Source organism: Mercenaria mercenaria, unplaced genomic scaffold (genome assembly GCF_021730395.1).
Source record: "Mercenaria mercenaria strain notata unplaced genomic scaffold, MADL_Memer_1 contig_3850, whole genome shotgun sequence".
Classification (NCBI taxonomy): Eukaryota; Metazoa; Mollusca; class Bivalvia; order Venerida; family Veneridae; genus Mercenaria; species Mercenaria mercenaria.
In genome coordinates, this window is record NW_026462030.1 from 9,305 (window position 1) to 31,483 (window position 22,179).

Consider the following 22,179-nt stretch of genomic DNA (forward strand, 5'->3'; position numbering starts at 1 on the left):
CAAGAAATTAGGTCAAAGGTCATTAAGTGCAGTTTTTATAAATTTCACATATATGGCATCATAATTTCGCCATTTGATGAAATAAGTGAGCAAAAATGGTATTTAATTGAAGCCAATGTATTTAACTATTAAATAAAATAACTATATGCAAATTAGCTTATTTGCATATTAATTAATATTAATGAAAGCGGCAAAATCGTACAAAATTACGATAAAATTGGTATGCATGTACAGCTGTACAATATTTATTGTTTTATATATAATTTTCATGATTTGAAAAACACAAAAGGTAAGAAATGATATGTGGAATACTTATCTATTAATAAACGCAACTGTTTATATCGCCATCATATGTGTTTTATGTGTAGATACTGCCTGAAGTGGGTGGGGTGGGGTGAGTTAACTTCTGACCAACAGTTATCTTTAGCACAATTGTGTATTTGTTTTCACAAAAGCAAGGCATTTCTTTTGTATTAGGTACATATCTGCCGGCTATTTCAAAATTTGAACCTATGTCACACAGCCAATATGGCTGCCATTTTTTCAAAATGGCGACCAAGATGACCACCAGAGGTAAGTATGTTCAAAAGTATGCATATATATGTTAAGGTTTCTTTGCATACACTATAGAGTTTAAATAGTTGTTTTATGTAATTTAGTATAGTATTGTGATTGAAAAAACATTACTATTTTAAATCAGGTTGACACCATCTCAGACAACCAATAAGACACTTTTCACAATGACCGCCAAGAAGTCAGTATGTTTAGTTTTTTTTAATATACTGGAGAATGTACAAAAGGTTTTATGTAAGATTTTGCAGTATTTTGACGGATATACTATTTTAAATATATATTCGGTTTACAAACAGGATAGCCTAAAATGGTATTAATATTATACTTGGTATAACGACTGCATGGGTACTCAATGTATCTAGAGGTATAGAGAAGGCAACTATGGATATCTTCGGTATATCGGCAGGCAAACTCGACTTTTCATACAGGCCACTATAGATATTCTTAGGATACAGATAGGTAAACTGTGTATCAGTGATATATAGCCAGGCCATTTTGGTATCATTTGTATACAGACACACCATCCGGGATAAATACTGATGCCACTATCGGTATCAAGGGTATACAGACATGTCACTCTGGGTATCCTGTATATACATACTGGCTCTTCTTGCCATACATACAGACATCTAGGGAAAACCTGGCTATACATATAGACAACAATAGGTTTGTTTGTTTGTTTGTTTGTTTTGGGTTTAACGCCGTTTTTCAACAGTATTTCAGTCATGTAACGGCGGGCAGTTAACCTAGCCAGTGTTCCTGGATTCTATACCAGTACAAACCTGTTCTCCGCAAGTAACTGCCAACTTCCCAACATGAATTATCAGAGGTGGAGGACTAATGATTTCAGACACAATGTCGTTTATCAAATAGTCACGGAGAACATACGCCCCGCCCGAGGATCGAACTCACGACCCCGCGATCCGTAGACCAACGCTCTTACCTACTGAGCTTAGCGGGCGGGCTATACAGCAATAGGTGACCTGGATATAGAGACAGATAAAATGGGTATCCTAGTTATACAGGAGAAAATTATTCTGGGTATACATACATGTACATTCCACTATGGGTATCTTAGTTAAACAATTATTCACTCTGTTTGCTTTGTGCATATATGTATAGCCACCCTGGCTATATATACAGTCCACTGAGGGTACCTTGGCTATACATACATGTCATTATGGGTATCACGGGTGTACAGAAAGGCCTATCTGGGTATTCTGTGAATACAGACAGGTCATATTGGCTACACATGTATACATACTGGCAAATACTGGTATACTGAATATACAGACTGGCAATTCTGGGTATTCTGAACATACAGAAGGGTCAACCGATTTTCCTTGCAACTCTGGATATTCTGGGTACACAGGCATGTCATCCTGGCTATACATTTGTATATATAGGCTACTAAGGGTATCTTCGATTTACATACACACCATTCTGGGTATCTTGGGTAAATAGACATGCCATCATGGCTATACATTCAGGCCAATCTGGATGACATAGGTATACAGACAGGTTACCTATGTATCCAAGGTATAAAGCCATGCCACTCGGTGTAGCCTGGATATACAAACAGGTCATCGTGGCCATATATACTGGCCATTATGGATATCCCGTATATTACATATAATCCTTTCTGGGTAAAAAAAAACCTGGGTATACAGGCAGACCATCGTTGCTATACACTAGGCCAGTATATGTATTGAGTATGCTTGGTACATAGACAGGTCACCTGAGTGCATCCTAGGTGGGTCACCTTGAGTACCCTGGATATACAAACAGGCCATCCTGACCGTTTACTTAATGTCACCACTATGAATATCCTGGGTATAAATACATACCACCGGTGTAGAGGTAGGTCTATCTTGGTATCCTTGGTATACTGTCAAATCTTTTTGGCTATAAATAGGCCACTATTGGATCCTGGGTACCACTATTTGTAAACTTGTTATACATAAAGACCCTCTGGGTATACCGGATATATAGGTCTTCCTTGTTATATATACAGAAAGATATTAGGTGCAAAAAAAAAAAACACAGGCCTTTAGTGGTATCCATTGTATACAGGCTATCAGGGCTATATATGTATGCCAATACGGATATCCTTGGTATAAAGAAACATCGTCAATGCCGGTATCCAAGGTATACAAGTCACCCTGGATATCATGGACATACATACAGATACACTATGAGTGTCCGTGGCATACAAAGAGGCAACTATCGGTACCTTAGGTATAGATGCAGGCCATTTGGGGTATCAGGGTTATACAGACAGACCGTCATAGCTATACATACATGTATATGCCAGTTTGGACATATACTAATTACGCTTCACAACTGCATCGATAGCGTAAAGTAAGTTTGCATGCATACAAAGGATACCACGGGTGACATGTATGACTGTATTTCTATAATACCCAAAGTAACATATCATATACTAATGTGGATTGCAAGACGAAATGTGCCAGTTCAATGTGCAAATGCTACCAATCCAACCAGGTCTGCATGTTTGAATGTGATGCGAGGCTATATATATACCAACTGTAGATATGTACATTGCATCGAGGACAATAAAGTTGTGACATTTTTAAAACAATGTCCTCTGGTATTGTGTATAGAGAAAAGACTATGAGCAAGATTGAACTGTGTGAACTACGCTGTGCAGTATTTGAATAAGTGTTAAATACTAATTATATTCTTAATGCATGGACTATTTTCAAGCTTTACTTGGACATTTATAAAACTGATAAGATTCTTATCAATGGCTAAGAACAGATATATGTGTACTAAATGAACGTTTTAAATGAATATTTGATTCATTTTAATTAATATTCATGAGTATGCAAATGAGCTGAAAAACACTTAATTAATATTTGTGAAGAACATTATTCTAAAATCAAAACATCTTACTATCTCAAAATATGGTTTATATGTGAGATATGTAAATATTGTCAGTTTTTTAATATTTGTCTTTCTTAATGATTATTATACCCCACCCACTTTTGACAGTATTTACTCTTGCAAACAATATATAATGCTACAAACAGATATATATTTATATAAAGTAATGTTTCAAATGTAATATTGCTTATTTTCGTCCATTTATAAACACAAATAGTGAAGATTTGATCTTTGTATTATTTGAAAATGTCATTTTTAACGAATTATTTGCCCATTTTTAAGTTTTCATGAATATTCATAAGTATGTAAATGAGAAAATTTTAGATAAAGTGTTTGTAAATAAATGTACAAAGTCCTGGCTTCTTTTTGATACAATTGTTGTTATTCTACACCGATAAATGACCAAGATACAAGGTATTTATGTGACACACATGAAAATTTGCACCGAATGACCTTTGACCTCGTTTATTTCACTATAAAGTGCCTTACAAGGGTGACTACCGGGCAAGTCTTTCTTGTGGCACCTAGTAGATAACGTTTAACATGGTAGTCGTCCATCTTCAGAGAATGCCTACGCAAGTCACAATTTTGAAAATTCTAGACATACTAAATATACAATCATGACATTAAAGCTACAGAAATTTTGTAAACAGGTTGGTATATATAAAAATTACAATTTCATTAGTTGCTGATTAGCCCGCCCGCTCAGCTCAGTAGGGGGAGCGTTGGTCTACGGATCGCGGGGTCGCGAGTTCGATCCCCGCTCGGGGCGTATCATTACCAACTTTTAGTAACATCGATCTATCGGAAAATCGATAAATTTGCCTATATAAACAAAGAAGGAAAAAATTACTTAAACTTAAATATAAAAAGTTCTATTTGGAAATCAAAAATTCGATACCCCACAAATTAAAGTTTAATTTATCCCAGATATTTTGAATATTTTTTTTAAAAAATATTTTAATATTTGGTTGGTCCTTTTTGACTTTAAATAGACCCACCTCAGTTCATATAGACTCTGTAGGAAACGGGTAAAAAAAAAACTGACTTTTTCAAGTATAACAGATAAAATGAGATATTTTCCGCAAATAATCAAAAAATCGATACCCCTAAAAATGTAGAAAAATTATTCAATTTTCATTATGTGTAATTTGTTTTAAATTTAATAATGGTTTGTTTGTACCTTTTTGCATTTTAGTGTATACAGTGAACATTTCTTAAAAAAATCCGGCTTTTTCCGCCGTTATCCGTAAGTACTCGGAAGCTGTTACGGAAAATATTGTCGTCTGCTAGCCTGACTTTGTCGGTACATGAATTGTAGGCAACTTCACATTGACAAAAAAAAAAAAAAACAACAAAAAAAAAAAAAACAAAAAAAAAACTGAGATTGTAATTAGACAAATTAAAACAAATTAATTGTTGAACTCAGAAACGCCGAAACCTAGATCCGCTGTCGTTTAAAATAACGCTATGGAGGATTTAGTGTTCAATTCGCATTAAATATACAAATGCTTTTATTTTTCATCGAAAAAAAAATACTTAAAGCAACTAATTCTCATGTGTTTCCGTAAAATATAGTCTGTCAGTAATTGAGTTTCAAGGCATTCTTAAATATAGCGATAATTAATTTCTAGATACCTATATTATTTTTTGCCGAACGATCTGGAGACTTTTTATTGCCGCGGCGATATCCGACGCGGTCATCTTTTTTTCTTCATATGGGAATTTTCAATAATTTTGAAACAAGAAAAAACAACATTTTCTATTATTCATAATATGACCAAACTTTAATTTGAAAGATAGCCTTGATGAACTGATAGTTCTGCTTCTTTCCGAACCTACTTATATATTTTTTCTGTATTCTTAAATTAATGCATGTTTTTGGTACATTCTTCAATCATTCGTTTCAAAAATTGCGATATCTATTATTTGTTTTAGTCTCAAGATTGCACACAGTCACATTAAGCATAAAATAATTTAATTGTAACAAATATCTAAAATTACCCTTTGAATTTTATAGTGTATTACAATAATGCCTAGGGGTAAACAATATCCGGCCAATGTTGTTTCAAGCCGGGTCATAAAAGACATGTTACCCCACTTTTTACTTCAAGTTATAGGTATTTTTATGGTTTTATGGTTTTTGCGTTGTAATATATATATATTTCACTTTCTTCTGTCTTTATATAGTCTTTTCCCTTCCTTTTAGGAATTTTGTTATTACGATTTTTACCTTTATTTTATGAATCGTATGACAGTAGGAAGAATCAGTACAAATTTAGAATTCACATCGTTAATAGGTATACTTATTACTAAGTTAAGTCTGCTATTCTAAAATTGAGATATTGATGAAGTTATTGTTATTTAATGTTGATTTTTTTCCTGTAACTATATTTATAGTTAATGTATACTATGGTAGTAGTATTTGTCAGCAGTACTTATTCAAGTCACGCAAATATGATATTTCTATTTAGACACGATATAAAAAACTTAATCCTTACCATGCTAAATTACAATAATGAACTTGTCTATCTTTCAATTTGGACAGTACTATTAATTATGAAAAGGGATGCATACCAAAAAGTTACTGGCTGAATGGCAGACAGTGCAGATCATGATCAGTCTGCACGGATGTGCATGCTGATCATGATCTACACTGATCGCAAAGGAAGAACCAATCGTGTCCAGCATGGTAAGGGTTAAGTATTTCCTTTTAAAAGTATAAGTCTTATTTCTATACTTATTTTTCTTTAAAGCGACTGGCCTCCCGATCGTTCGACAACAAAAAATACCTTTTAGATATCTTGAAAAAAAGCTATATTTCTTATGAAGGCTTCAAAACTTCAAAATTACTGACAAACTTTATGTAACGGAAATACATGAGAATTTGCTGTTTTTACTACCTTTTACGATGAAAATTGAAAAGCGTTAGTGATTAAGAATTTTGAAAATATTTTAGAAACAAAAGCTCATATTCCATGTTCATAATATGTGAAAGAAAGCGCGTATTGAGGAAGTATATACGCTTTCTAAATATTTTAGATAACAAATTCATATTCTTGAATATTTATTTTATTTACAGACAGTTTCTTGTGCGTATATACTTCTTTTAGCATGATGTTTCATGTATTAAAAAGAAAGAAAATCTGTGTTCGATGTATAAAATGTAACGATTTCTAAATATTTTAGATAACATATTCATATTCTTAAATATTACTTTTATTTGACAATAAAGTATTATATAAATTTTCGACTTGTTCCGGTTTTCACTTTAATAATTATTAAACCTTCATTCAAGTATATCGTTTAGCAAACTGCCCGTCTGTAAATGCATCAGATAATGACCAAAGCTGTTAATTATCGAATTTCCCCCCGTGTTACTACAACAACAACAATTAGTACGGAAATCAACGAATCCGTCCGGTAGCGATGATATTGGATTATTGGTTTTATTGATTTTTATGATAGGCAGATCTGTCCCGCTTATCGGTTTAGAGATGTTACTAAAAGTTGGTAATGATTCTCCGTGACGATTTTATAACAGACATTGTGTCTGAAATCATTCGTCCTCCACCTCTGATTATTCATGTGGGGAAGTTGGCAGTTACTTGCGGAGAACAGGTTTGTACTGGTACAGAATCCAGGAACACTGGTTAGGCTAACTGCCCGCCGTTACATGACTGAAATACTGTTGAAAAACGGCGTTAAACCAAAAACAAACAATTAATTCATGATTATTGCTAGTAAAATGCACGCTATTTAGCCGGTGAAATTCTAGAAGAGTTCGTGTCATAGTCTTTCAATTTCATTAGAAACAAACACAATTGATAAAAAGCCTGCGATTAGTTCTGTTGAAATGCGTAGCCACACTACTATCATATGAAGGATCGCTGAAACGTATGACTGGTTATACGAGTAGATTTCAAACCTGTTGTCATATTTGGCAGGTATATATTTAATTTACATGTTTCACTTTTTACAAGTTATGACATAAACGACATTTGATAATGTCCAGTCTGCATTAAATTTAAGTTTGTACATTGACGAATTTCAAGACCTAACGAAGTTGTCTGTTTGCTGGAACGGGCTCGGGAGGTGTAGAGCGCAGTGCCGAATATCAAGACTTGACAAGATAGTCATTTAAGATAAACTGTTAAACTGTCTTGATTTCTGATGAAGAGATAAAAGTTGAAACTAAAAAGAATGTGTTGTCTTGGTAATGCGTTCACATTATTTACATAAAAACTATCATTGTACTGTCGCGCTTCGCCATCGTAATGTCGTGTAATCACCATCGTACTGTCGCACTTCACTGTCGTACCGCTGTAAGGTATTTCCGTATTTGAGCTGCAGACCTAGAAATTTTTGAAACATTTTTCAAGTAATAAATACTGATTCTACAGAAGCGTGAAAGGGTCATCAGACGCTAATACGTTTTACTACGTTACGTTTCTATAGCGGAAAGGATATGCACTTTATTAATTTATTTTTCAATCTTTTTCATATATAAAGAATACTCAAAAGTATCATAAAGAAAGAATGTATATAAATAACCGTATCATAGTAAAAAAGTTGCTCTTTTTGCAAAAGTGTACATACACTGGTATGGTGACTAAGTATTACTAGTATGCATATTCACAAATATATATTATGATACCTCACATATATGTCCAATGCAAATTTCCCATTAGTTTAACTTGAAAAATATATCATATTCCCCAGTAATTTTATAACTCATGCGCAAAATCGTTTTTTTTCTTCAATTTCTGCGCAGGTGATATGATCCATAATTGCATATCACATGCGCAACAGCATTATTATGTCATATTTCTGCGCATGTGATTTTTTTTTTCATATCTCCCGTTGAGAGATTTATACTTTCGCATTGATTAAAAGACTGAGTCGATAAATTTTCAGACGAGGTGCTTATATAATTATACTTTAGGATTAAATTTCCCTTTTCCGATGCTGTTGTATGTACGAGCCCGTTTTACGATTTGCTGTACGTGCCAAATATGCCGAAAACAACTTTTCATCCAATATTGAATCGGAACTACCACCATGAAATTGGAAATGGTCTAACTAAGAAAATAAGTGCTTGCACTAATATGTTTTGTTTAGAAAAAAGAAAGTTATCACCGTTTTTCGAATGCTACTGATTGACGCAATGTTGAAATATTTGAATAGATGTTACACAGCAAGGTCGCCACAAGTAAAGACTCTTTAATTCTGTCTTCATTATTTTGTTTGTAATTACTTTTTAATGTTAAATAAATAATTATGTTAATTTTCCAGTAAATGTTCTGACCTTTATAAGATTTCGGTATAATGAAATAAATATTGCATTCCAGAGAGGGTGATATGAAAAATGTTCACCCCTCGAAATATGAATTTCGGCGACTAAGTAGTAAAAACTACTGGCGCCTCGGTCGATATTCATAAATCTCGCCGAACATTTTTCATATCACCCTCTCAGGAATGCAATATTTATATAATATCGTATTGTCCTATTTGTAATCCTAACACGTTTTGCTTTAATAAAAAACTAAGTATATGACGCTACAATTTTGGCATAAAACTGATAATTATAATAGGTATGCGTACGTTCAAATACACAAAAATGGTAGGTAAGTAAATTCTTAAATAGAAAATGCGAGACCTTTAAAACTGTATTTTGAGGCTGTCAAAACAGTTGTTAGTATCTTTTTTACTACGACGTCCATAACTCAGTTGTAGAATGTAAGCACTTAATAAAGGAAGCTAATATTCAGATGAATTTGAAACTGTATTAGTAAATTGTCATCTGAGCAAAAAGAAACTATTTAAAAATAAATAAGATATATATGTTATCAGAAAGTATTGAATTTCAATACGTTGAAGGCATATAAAACACTTTATGTGTCTGTATAAATATCTAGTATAATCAATACTTCAGAATACAGTTATTCATGTTCTAATATTAGTAACTAGCGTTCAAACAAGTCTCTTTGAGGAGTCTCTCCATTTTATCAAGCACTGAGCCAGTCCTAATTTTTTTTTAAAATCCTATGATGACGGTATCACTTATTTAATTGCTTGAAGGTCAATAAAAGCTATTGCCCAACAGTATACACTCATTGAATGACTTGTCCGCGACTAAGTAGTAAAAACTACTGAGGCCCGATATGGTGCACTGCATGTATCAGTTATCGGTTGATAGTTAAAACTATTGCCCGGGATCGGATTGATGACCAAAAGTTTTGACTATTGACCGGCAAACCATTCAGTAGTGTTATATTACATGGCATCAGAAATTAGGGATCAAAGTTCATATGACTTTGTTACGTGATTATATTGATCTGCATTTAGGTTCTCTTATCTGTATTCGGCATCTCTTTTTTTGTTTACTTACAATATTTTTTCATAACTTCCTTTTTTGTTACTATAAACAGCTTACTTTGTATTTTTTATTGGTCTTAGAGAAGACTACTTTTCTGTGGTACAACATGGATAGTACCTCCAACTTTAGGTGTATTTTTATAAATATGTACCTGGTAAAGGATTTTTTTTGGACTTTCTGAGAAATTTCTACTCATTTGTTGTTACTCTCCTTTGGGTTTCAACAGTTAAGTTCTTGAAAATTTGCCCGCTTTTTCTTATATAATTGTGGACGTATATTGCCCCGCTTGGTGGAGATCTTGTCTTTAGCATAGTTACCATATACTTGCAATGATAGAGGAAATAAAATAAATAACTCTACTTTTTATTGAAGAAATTTATGATTTTACGTATTCATTCACTCACTGTTTTCTCCTTTTATTATTTTTATTGATTCGTCCTCGGACAATTGTCGGACCTCCACAGGTGCCTTATTACATTACGGCCCTCTACGCGTAATCATGGCAATCACGGTGAAAAGTACAGTAGTGTAATGACATGAATAGTAGCGTAAACAGCTACTCATGGGATTACGATGATGTGTTCAACGTCTCCTGAAGCCCGAAATAAAGAAAGTTAGCTAAGCTACTACTTTCACAACGTGATAAAAATGACAGCAATTGCGAACCTCTACGTGGGAGCATTTTCTGGAAAGTTTATATCCTGGAAGATATTTTCAGTGTCACATCAAGATGTAGTGAAAACACTGATTAACGTATTGAAACTTAAAGAAAAAACAAAATGATAAGAATAAAAATAGAAGCATAATACTAAATTGTGCATGTGCAACCACTGCTATGGCATGTCAAACGTTGCTAAATTATATATGTATGTTATTAGTATTGAATGTTTGTTATTGCTATTCAATGTCTTGTCATTCATATTCTAAAAGTCATTATTGTTATTCTATATTTCGTTATTCTTATTGTATCTTTGATATTGTTATTCAATATCGTGTCATTCATATTCTAAGTCTTACCATTGTTATTCTATATGTCGTTATTCTTATTGTATGTTCGATATTCTTATGGTAAACGTCATTATTGTTATTTTATATTTCGCTATTCTTATTGTATCTTTGATATTGTTATTCAATGTCGTGTCATTCATATTCTAAGTATTACCATTGTTATTGTATATGTCGTTATTCTTATTGTTTGTTCGATATTCTTATGGTAAAAGTCATCATTATTATTTACAAAACGTGTCATTCTTATTCTATGTTATGTGATTGTACTTGTATAGCGTCGCTGTGCTATTTATATCGCGGGAAATCGCACATACAATAAGAATATCAAGCTTACAAAAACAATAATGAATATACATCAACAATAACGTCTTTTACAATAAGAATATCGAACATACAATAAGAATAACGACATATAGAATGACAATGGTAAGACTTAGAATATGAATGCCACGACATTGAATAACAATATCAAAGATACAATAAGAATAACGAAATATAGAATAACAATAATGACTTTTAGAATATGAATGACAAGACATTGAATAACAATAACAAACATACAATAATAATAACATACATATATAATTTAGCAATAAGTTTGACATACCATACACTGCAAGGATATAACCTTAGGACGGCCAGCACATATTTATGCGATCCTGCCAGGCATATATATGTTTTTGACAGCACATAAAATGATATCACTCGACCTTCAGCTATTTCCGGAAGTAAAATGAAAGCAGAAATGCTAAACTTGAAAACAAAAGCCGTATTCGTAAATAGTAATGGGTCACGCGCAGGGGTCACTCCGTCTAAATGTATGCGTGTGGACTTTTTTTTTTTTTTTTTTTGCTATTGTGGAGTCAATTTTCAGCACTTTCTAACGAATTGAAATTACTTGGCCATTAGTACTGCATGTCAGCTTTTCATGTCAGCTTTTCATCTACAAAAAGATATTTGAGCATGGAACAAACACAAATCCCACAGGGGTTCGTAACGGACCAAGGGTACATTGATAATTTTGGAAATTCATCAAATCGCTCGAAAGGTCGTTTTTGATGTTGTCTGAGAGTGTCAGTATATGCCTCGGATGTACGATATGACCGTATTTGAGAGCTGCAGACCTAGACATTTCAGAAATATTTTCAAAATAAATTTCGTGTAATAAATGTTGATTCTACGGAAGCGTGAAAGGGCCATCAGACGCTAATACGTTTTAATACGTTAAGGCTGCGGAAAGGATATAGAGGTTATCTTCCTCATAAATAATTACATGTATTATTGATAAAACTTGCAAAGCAGCACGCTTATAAATAAGCTTAAACATTTTTTTTTATATTTTTATCAAGGGTACATATATCAGATATAACACATGAACAAAATCAGTTTTTAAAAACGATTGATAGGAAATGCGTTAATTTACCACTAAGAAGTTTATCTATAGATTTAAATCGAAACATGTCAATAAAGTGACAGTTTTTCGCACAGTCATTCATTGTAAGGCAAACGTGCTTTTCTAATTGTAATTACTCTCTACGTAGAAAAATATGTAATTAACCGGTCAAAACATGTTTCATCTTTGACGTTTTGTAGAGTCATTTGATCAAACATTGTTTTCACTTAAACAGAGATACTAGGGCCAGGCGTCCATTAAGTTTTAGATAGAAATGCAGCGCAATGTGTGATTTAATGCATATATTGCAGGGGTGGTAAGTATATTTTACAGTTTTGATATTTTCCGTATTCAAAAAACCGTTTTGAATTAACGAAACGTTTTTTTCTTCTTTTCTAATTACCCAGAAAGACATGTTAATCTTATGCTGTAGGCCGGTTGCTCCAACCGTAACTCAAAATTGTGATAATATTACTTATATAATAGCAGGGAGGTAGGGAGAATCCGAGGTTATGACCAGCAAAAGGGGGTTTATTAATAAAACCCAGCATGGCCCGGCACAAACAACGGAAATAACCGATTCCGATTATACGGAAACCACCAGAAACGTACGGACGGAAGGCTAATATAATTACGAATGGTTATATCGTCATCTTAGTCAATGCAAATGTGTAATTTAGTTCATCATTACAGAACTACAAGAAAATTATTTAATATTGATGAAACGTATGTTCAATGAGATATTTCACTTGACATAAGCAAATACCCAAAATAACGAGATAGTTTAGGTGTTTCAACGTGAGACCGTCATTATAAAGCTATGAATATAAATATGAACAAATGACTTCAGCTTCTAAATATATATGTGACAGAATGTAACTTGATATCGACATGATATAATTCGTAAAAATATACGCCTTCCGTCCGTAAGTTTTCCGTACAATTGAAATCGGTTATTTCCTGCTTACCGAGTAGATACTGACATCTTATTAATGTTTCTACTGGATAAATTAAATGCGCCGAATGGAATAAAAAATAAAAACAAACAATTCGGATTATGTCCATGACCTGTCATTCAGTTACAAATCGATGAATTTCTTAAAAAAATATTTAAGGTAAGTAGTGTTCTACATAATGATTAACATTAAGACAATTTCCTCATATTTCTGTAAATACTATGTCAGGATTTGACGAATATGCGTGTTATCGCTTTGTGTGAAATAAAACCTGCGCTTAGTTAAGGGGCAGGGGCCTGTCTGGTATTATGATCTAGTACGATTTTTTTACTACAACAAGTAGATGTACTGTAAAGGCATTTATATTCAAATGGTTATTCATAATGTTTATAGAATGAAGGACTCGTGCGTACGAGAAATTACTGTGTAAAATAAACTAATGCTTGAAGCTCCATGTAGATGACCGTGTCTAAAATCTTACCTGAGATACCGGAACTCAAATAAAATGGAAATGGTCATCAATCCATCCAGATTTAGCTCAGATTTGTGGAAAAAGTGCACGGTTACAAATATGGTCGCACGCTTTATAAATATACATATGTTTTAGGCCAGTCGTTTGCAGATAATAAGATACAGGTCGCACAAGGAGTGTATTTTGGACCATTTTTGTCTCAAAATGTATTGTTCTGAAACTGGTATTTCAATTTTTAGCTCACCTGAGCAATGTTCAGGTGAGTTTTTCTGATCGCTCGATGTCCGGCGTCCGTCGTCTGTCGTCTGTCTGTCGTCTGTCTGTCGTCCGTCAGCATTTAGATTGTGTATGCGATAGAGGCTGTATTTTTCAACTGATCTTCATGAAATTTGGTCAGAATGATTACCTTGATGAATTCTAGGCGAGTTGGAAAATGGGTCATCTGGGGTCAAAAACTAGGTCACTAGGTCAAGTCAAAGAAAAACCTTGTGTATGCGATAGAGGCTGTATTTTTCAATTAATCTTCATGAATTTTGGTCTGAATGATTACCTTGATGAAATCTAGGCCGAATTGAAAACGGGTCATCTGGGGTCAAAAACTAGGTCACTAGGTCAAATCAAAGAAAAACATTGTGTATGCGATAGAGGCTGTATTTTTCAATTAATCTTCATCAATTTTGGTCACAATGATTGCCTTGATGAAATCTAGGTCAGCTTTGAATATGGGTCATCTGGGATTAAAAAGTAGGTCATTAGGTCAAATCAAAGAAAAACCGTGTGTATGCGATAGAGGCTATATTTTTCAATTGATCTTAATGAAATTCAGTCAGAATAATTGCCTTGATAAAATCTTGGTCAAGTTTGAATATGGGCCACCTTGGGTCAAAAGTTAGGTCACTAGGTCAGATCAAATGAAAATCTTGTGTATGTGATAGAGGCTGTATTTTTCAATTGATCTTCATGAAATTTTGTCACAATGATTGCCTTGATAAAATCTAGAAAATGTTCGAATATGGATTATCTGGAGACAAAAACTAGGTCACTAGGTCAAATCAAAGAAAAAACCTTGTGTATGCGATAGAGGCTGTATTTTTCAATTGATATTTATGAAATTTGGTCAGAATTATTGCCTTGATAAAATCTAGGTTGAGTTTGGTTATTGGTCATCTTTGGTCAAAAACTAGGTCACTAGGTCAAATCAAAGAAAAACCTTGTGTATGCAATAGAGGCTGATTTTTTCAATTGATCTTTATGAAATTTGGACGGAATGATTGCCTTGATGAAATCTAGACCAAATTTGAATATGGGTCATCTGGGGTCAAAAACTAGGTCACTAGGTCAAGTCAAAGAAAAACCTTGTGTATGCGATAGAGGCTGTATTTTTCAATTATTCTTCATGAATTTTGGTCAGAATGATTACCTTGATGAAATCTAGGCCGAATTGAAAACGGGTCATCTGGGGTCAAAAACTAGGTCACTAGGTCAAATCAAAGAAAAACATTGTGTATGCGATAGAGGCTGTATTTTTCAATTAATCTTCATCAATTTTGGTCACAATGATTGCCTTGATGAAATCTAGGTCAGCTTTGAATATGGGTCATCTGGGATCAAAAAGTAGGTCATTAGGTCAAATCAAAGAAAAACCGTGTGTATGCGATAGAGGCTATATTTTTCAATTGATCTTCATGAAATTCAGTCAGAGTAATTGCCTTGATAAAATCGTGGTCAAATTTGAATATGGGTCACCTTGGGTCAAAAGTTAGGTCACTAGGTCAGATCAAATGAAAATCTTGTGTATGTGATAGAGGCTGTATTTTTCAATTGATCTTCATGAAATATTGTCACAATGATTGCCTTGATAAAATCTAGGAAATGTTCGAATATGGATTATCTGGGGACAAAAACTAGGTCACTAGGTCAAATCAAAGAAAAACCTTGTGTATGCGATAGAGGCTGTATTTTTCAATTGATATTTATGAAATTTGGTCAGAATTATTGCCTTGATAAAATCTAGGTTGAGTTTGGTTATTGGTTATCTGTGGTCAAAAACTAGGTCACTAGGTCAAATCAAAGAAAAACCTTGTGTATGCAATAGAGGCTGATTTTTTCAATTGATCTTTATGAAATTTGGTTAGAATGATTGCCTTGATGAAATCTAGGCCAAATTTGAATATGGGTCATCTGGGGTCAAAAACTAGGTCACTAGGTCAAATCAAATGAAAATCGTGTGTATGTGATAGAGGCTGAATTTTTCAATTGATCTTCATGAAATTTGGTCAGAATGATTGCCTTGATAAAATCTAGGTCAAGTTCGAATATGGGTCATCTTGGGTCAAAAACTAGGTCAAATAAAAAAAATACTTGTGTTTGCTCCAATTTTAATGATACTTGGTCAGAATATTTTTTTCCATGCAATCACTAGGTCTATGTTTACACTGTTATGGTGTATTATGGTGTGTTTCTCAGGTGAGCGACCTAGGGCCATCTTGGCCCTCTTGTTTTATCGTAGAAACAACAGAATCCGTTCGGCAGGCTAAAAATGTCACATGATGAAGCGCAAGAACAACATTTATTTCTTTATAAACAATTGTTGCGCTATAGCATAAAACGGAAGAAATTTATATTTAGTCTCTATCTTGGAATAATTATTTTGGTTATTAATTGGTTATTAGATTTGTATAAGATTTGAGAAAATACGCTGGAAATATGCTTTGGATACTCGGAGATGTAATGGGGGAATATTATTCCGAGATATATGGAGTGCCCATTTCTAGATGCAATACAAATATTTTTTTTACATTCACAAAAGTATATATTATTTCTATATGAATGGTACAAATTCCTGTTTATAAAAAACTTTTAAACGCAATGGCATACATGAAACTGATGTCACAAATGACGTCGCAGGTCCTATATGATATTCATTTGGACGTCAACATAGAAAAGTATTGAAGTTTCAGATTTCATTGGAACTCATAATAATTTATAGATAAGTAACAAATAACAGACCATATTTTATGGCTCACTGGTCAGTAAATTTATATTAATGCAGTTCAAAAATGCCTGGAAAAGAAGTATTTTAGCCTTAAAATGACAACAGTAACTCAAAATTGGAAAAAAAGTCCCATATTTTAAGCTAGATATTTTTTTCCAATTTTTAAAGCTGGAAAAAAATCCAACTTTAAAAGCTGGAAAAATATTCAACTCCTAAAATAGGAAAAAATCCAACTGGATTTAGAATTTTTTTAAAAACCATTTTAAACTGACTAAAACATTGTTATTCACTATTTATGTTTAAGGGTGTTTATTGATCCTGTTTGTAACTGTTTACAATAAATCTGATTTTTTTCTTAAAATGTCCAATCTGATTATTTTCCAGCTTTTTAAATGGGATTTTTTTATTTACCATAGTATGGATCTCAAACCCAGACAAAAAGACATGAAAAACACAAAAGTAACACAGAGTTGCCTTTAAATTTGTTATAAAAAATATTGTATCCGACCGGAAAAAAATCCAGCCCGCCAAAATATTGGAAAAATGTCCGATTGGATTTTCAAAAGTTCCAATCGGACGCCATGTATCCGATTTGAAACTGGAAAAATCCAATTGGACACATTTTTCGGCGACGCCGTCTAAATTCGTTTTCGTTACCTATGCCACGTGACTTCAGTTTGCAAATCAAACTACTTGATAACGCATTATAGATAATTTATCAAAATGGAAGATTTATGCAACACTCTGCCTGATTGGACGAGAGTGTCAATTTCTTTCACTCTGTTGATTGTGATACGCTGAGTGAAATGTAGACAAAGCGTTTTATCCTAAACGACGCTGTTCACAGTTTTAAAGCTAACTTTGGCTCAGAATATTTAGCAAGAATATGGATATACAAAATGTATCTCAAAATGATAAGTAAATTTAATAAATATGATAAAAACATGTTCAAATACCAACATAATATCAAATTAAAGAAAGAGCTGAATACGGTCTGCGTATCACATGAATAAGGGTGTGATAAGAGTCTTTTATGTAGAGAAGTGCTTTTTAAAAGATTTTCCTTGTTACAATTGTCGTCTGTATATGAAAAGGTTTCTTGCTTTTGTGACTTATTCAGATTGCATATTAAAATGAGTACTTGTTTGCTTTGATATATTTGTTATAAATTATTTAACTGATTTATTATGTATGAATATTTTTCTTTAGTATTGTATGCAAATATTGAACTCAGTTGAAATATGTGCTATATAATGACTGAATCTCATTACACTGAAACCAAGGTACGCTGCATACAGTTTATCTATGTGATATGACTACGGTCAAACTTTGCTTATAAAACAGAAATATTGAAATAATTACAATGTTTTGCTTGACCTTCACTTTTTTATAGGTGTGACGTCATTGTCCAAAGTTTCATGAATAGCGAATATGCATTTGTTAAAGCGGGATCAGCTGGCCTATTTTAGAAATAAATAAAAATAATAAATAAATAAATCCTTTAATTGATTTTTTCTCATGTATTCTAATCAAACTTGATTTGTAGCATCTTTATTAGGCCCGCAGCCAACTTTGTTCAGCTGGGACATTTGACCCCTTTTAGGGGCTGCTAGAGCTAAAACTAGAAATGCCTTTATACAGCGTCTCATGAACAGCTTGGTGGATCTTTGTCATACTTGGTCTGGAGCATCATTATAAGGTCCTCTTCCAAATTTATTTATATAGGAACTTGGGCCCTATTAGGGACCACTATAGCTAAAAGTAGATATGACTTTCTTCGCATAAACCACTAAAATGTAATGGATTTTTATCAAACTCGATGTGTAACAATATCGTAAGATCTCCTGCTATTTTGTTACAAATGGGGATAGGGACCAATTTAGCTAAAAATATAAACACGTTTAATGACCTCTTCTCATGAACCGCTTCATGAATCTTCATCAAACTACTGCTGTAGTTATTCGTCTAAGGATAAACAAAACAAAATTGCAACCCTACGAAACCTTTGCGAAAAATTAAAAGACAACCATTTAAATTGTTAAAGTGCGGTGTTTAGTTTTGCAATTTGAAAAATGTTAGATGAAAGATAAATGTTAGATGAAAAATTCATAAACTTCTTTCCTTATTACAATTCGCCGACCATCATTTTTAAAGATATTTCTTGTTTAAATCATCTTTTTTGTACATAAGATAATTAAAAATAATTCAAAACTATATCATTTATTGCTCCTTGGCCCCTAAACTACCATCCAAGCTAAAACAGAAGTTTCTAGGTCACTTAGAAATGGTTGTGAAGTTTGCCAAAATCCTGGTTTTGCAAAGATATCCTGGTGGCTGTTCTAACTTAAATTATATATCATATTTTACCAGTACTGAGCAGTATACAGATAAAACCGCTATTTATTTCTAAAGCAGAAACAAAAACGCTGGTCATACAATATATAGCTAGCCAATCGCTGTCGCTAAAACGTCCAGGAGCGAATAAGAACTACCACTATGGGTGTGATATATTAGGGCTTCGCGCATCTTTTAAGCATTCTTGCTTGAGAAATTGAAAGCATTTTAGACAGATTTTGTTCTCACAATTGCACAATAAACCACAAAATCAGTTTCATTGTGCGCAGATTTCAGTGCCGTAATTAAGCGCATACTGACAATGCTAATTACGACAGAACGCATTGCCTTATACATGTATTCTATAGTGTACAATTTCTGAGTACCTTTATATGAACGGAAATAATGAAATTTACTCAGTCCCGGAAAGGTATGACAAAACATTAAATATAATTACAAAACAGTTCCATGCATCACAAAAACAACCAAACTATCCCCACATAGAGCTATGCCTGCCGCAAATAAATTTGAAAACATGCAGTAACATCCGGGGGCAAGTGAATTGAAGTCCATGACCCTAACCATTCTCCCATGGAGGCCCTGATTAGCGATCTAAAAATATGATAATAAAAATTAGAATTAAATTGATAGGAGGTAGCCAATCTTAATTTTGATAAACTTCAGTAAGGAGAAACGTCATATACAACTGCCATTTTATACTTAGAATATAACATGTTAGTGTGAGACGTATTTGCGATTGACATTTATCAAGGCGTAATAAATGAATAAGTGACACAGGTGTCCACAAATTTTTGTTGTTAAGTTTTAACTAACTAAATTGCAGTTATATACCGACATTTACTTTTAGGATACACAAGGTACGTGTAATTGGTGTGTCGAAAATCAAATATGCCACTGTTCATTGTTTAATGAGTTATGCAAGCCAGTTTGAATCAATACATAATGAAGCTACAGTTGTTCTAATTCAAGACCATAAGAATTTAACGTAAGTATCTGCATGTCTAGGTATGAATGTTGATATGGTTTTAATTTATTTGCTTATATGTAAGTTAATTTCTCTGGAGACTTAAAGAGCTTCACTATTCTTCGGGAAATTTGGCTACCAAATTATGTTTTTCTTTAAATTACTAGTAGTTATTCAACAATAGGCTCAAATCTAGAACACAATTTATTTTGTCCATTACGTTCTTGCGAATGAGGTTAATGACCACTGAAGGGAATGCAGGGCGGCGATCCATTGAAAGTAACAAGCACATCACAAAATAAAATTAGAGTTCTCGACACAAACTTTTTAGCAGATTTCACAGATCTATGTAGGTTTTGACCGTTGTTATAGTATTAAGAATCAATTATTTTTCCATTTGTACAGCGTGAGTTTAATATAAATAAAGTAAGAGCTTGTTTATACGTTTACCTCTATCTTGTTTTATTTTTCAGTGAGGTCAGCTTGCAGTCTTAGTAATTTGATAAATATTTCAGATTAGTAAATATGCTACACATTATGCAACACTTAGTGCGTATTTTTTCACACGTTCATTAAAGAATAGCTATATGTTTATAACACAATTTTATTGATACATTACGTCTTATGCCTGCTTATGTGTAGTGGTCATGTGTCTTGTCTAAAGCAGTGTTTTGTAAAAGATGTTTTACTTCTCATTTACATCTCTGTTTGTAATACGACATATTTTATAACTAACGTAAGAGTTTAAGCCAGCGTTTCATTGATTATTTATTTGTATGATACCAGAGTTATGGAAAGGTTTTCTTTTCGTCAATAAACGCAAATGTCTTGAAGAAGATGTCCAAGATGAAACGAAAAGCCTTCTTGTTTCTTAGACGAACCAAACTAATTAAATTATGAATCTTGTTTCAGAAATACTACATTAGTGATTTGACGTTGCGTAAAATCATTGTTTGGAGTTTAGATGCAAAGGAATCAATTACACTCAGGCGCAGCCCGAGTGATACAATAATACGTATCTAAACGATATTCTGTGATATTATTCAAGATAAGTCAATATCCGAGATATATTGCTTCGATTTTAGCACGAAATATAAGATTATTATATACATCATTGACGACATCCGAGGCCTCCATCGCCAAGAGGCTAAAGTCGCTGAGTTAGACTCACTTTCCCCTTAGCGATTTGGGTTCGAGCTTCACTCGAGGCGTTGAATTCTTCATGTGAGAAAGCCATCCAGCTGGTTACGGAAGGTTGGTGTTTCTACCAATGTGCCCGCTTGTGATGACATAATGCATGGAGGGGCTCTTCCTTCACCATCAAAATCTGTAAAGTCGCCATATGACCTATCCTTGTGTCGGTGCGATGTTAAATTCTACAAAAAAAAAAATGACGACATTACCAAATACCTGCTTGTTTTGTGTGGGTTTCTTTTACAGCAGCCCGCTTTGACGTTTAACGCTATGACTTAATAAGTGTGACGTACATCAGTGCATTGTTGAATAATATCACAAATTTCTATCTTCTTCCTTTAATAGAAAAACACATCGGGGTGATGTTAGATCTAATAATGAAACTTATTTTAATTAACTAAAAAGAAATGTAATGTTATATCAACTGTTTGCACATCCAAATTTATGGGATCTTGCCATTTTTTTGATAAAGATTACTTCGAGATATCACTCCTCAACTTGAAAATTTCCTAAACGATAAGCTACATCAGTGAATTATCTTTATTTTCTAAGTATCAATACAAACTTAAAAAAACCAAGGGATGCAATATGAGAAAACTGCCCATTTTCTGTTACGTTCATTTCGTTAAAGCAAGTGGTGAATCATTTTTGTTGAAACAGAAATAGTTCAGTCAAACCTATACACTGTTAACGTAACTACAAAGTCACCGTCATATCTGACAAATTATAAACCAGTTCAATTTCTTCGTTTTCAAAATGCAACAATAATGTCTAGCATAGACAGGCAATATGACCTCAGAATAATATCTCTCAGAAAAAAAAAAAGATTGAGATATACTCGAATCCGTTAATATCAGAGACCAATTCTTAAGGTCCATTTGGTAATTTCTAGTTTCTCTATAAACAAAGACGGATATCCAACAGGTATAAGCACGTTCCGATAGCCTTGGTTGTCAAAACAACCACTGGGAAGCTTAAACAGG

General features: G+C 33.2%; 1 protein-coding gene across 1 annotated transcript in view; it reads left to right on the plus strand.

Annotated features, from left to right (window-relative positions):
• The first annotated feature begins 548 nt into the window (after positions 1-548).
• The window catches only part of LOC123548279 (beta-1,4-galactosyltransferase galt-1-like), a 42,561-nt gene continuing 20,930 nt past the window's right edge, over positions 549-22,179 (plus strand). Inside the window, exons 1-3 of the mRNA XM_053534611.1 lie at positions 549-573; positions 1,089-1,239; positions 19,886-20,023. Of these exons, the coding sequence (XP_053390586.1) occupies positions 549-573; positions 1,089-1,239; positions 19,886-20,023 (314 nt within the window). The remainder of the gene's footprint in view (positions 574-1,088; positions 1,240-19,885; positions 20,024-22,179) is intronic.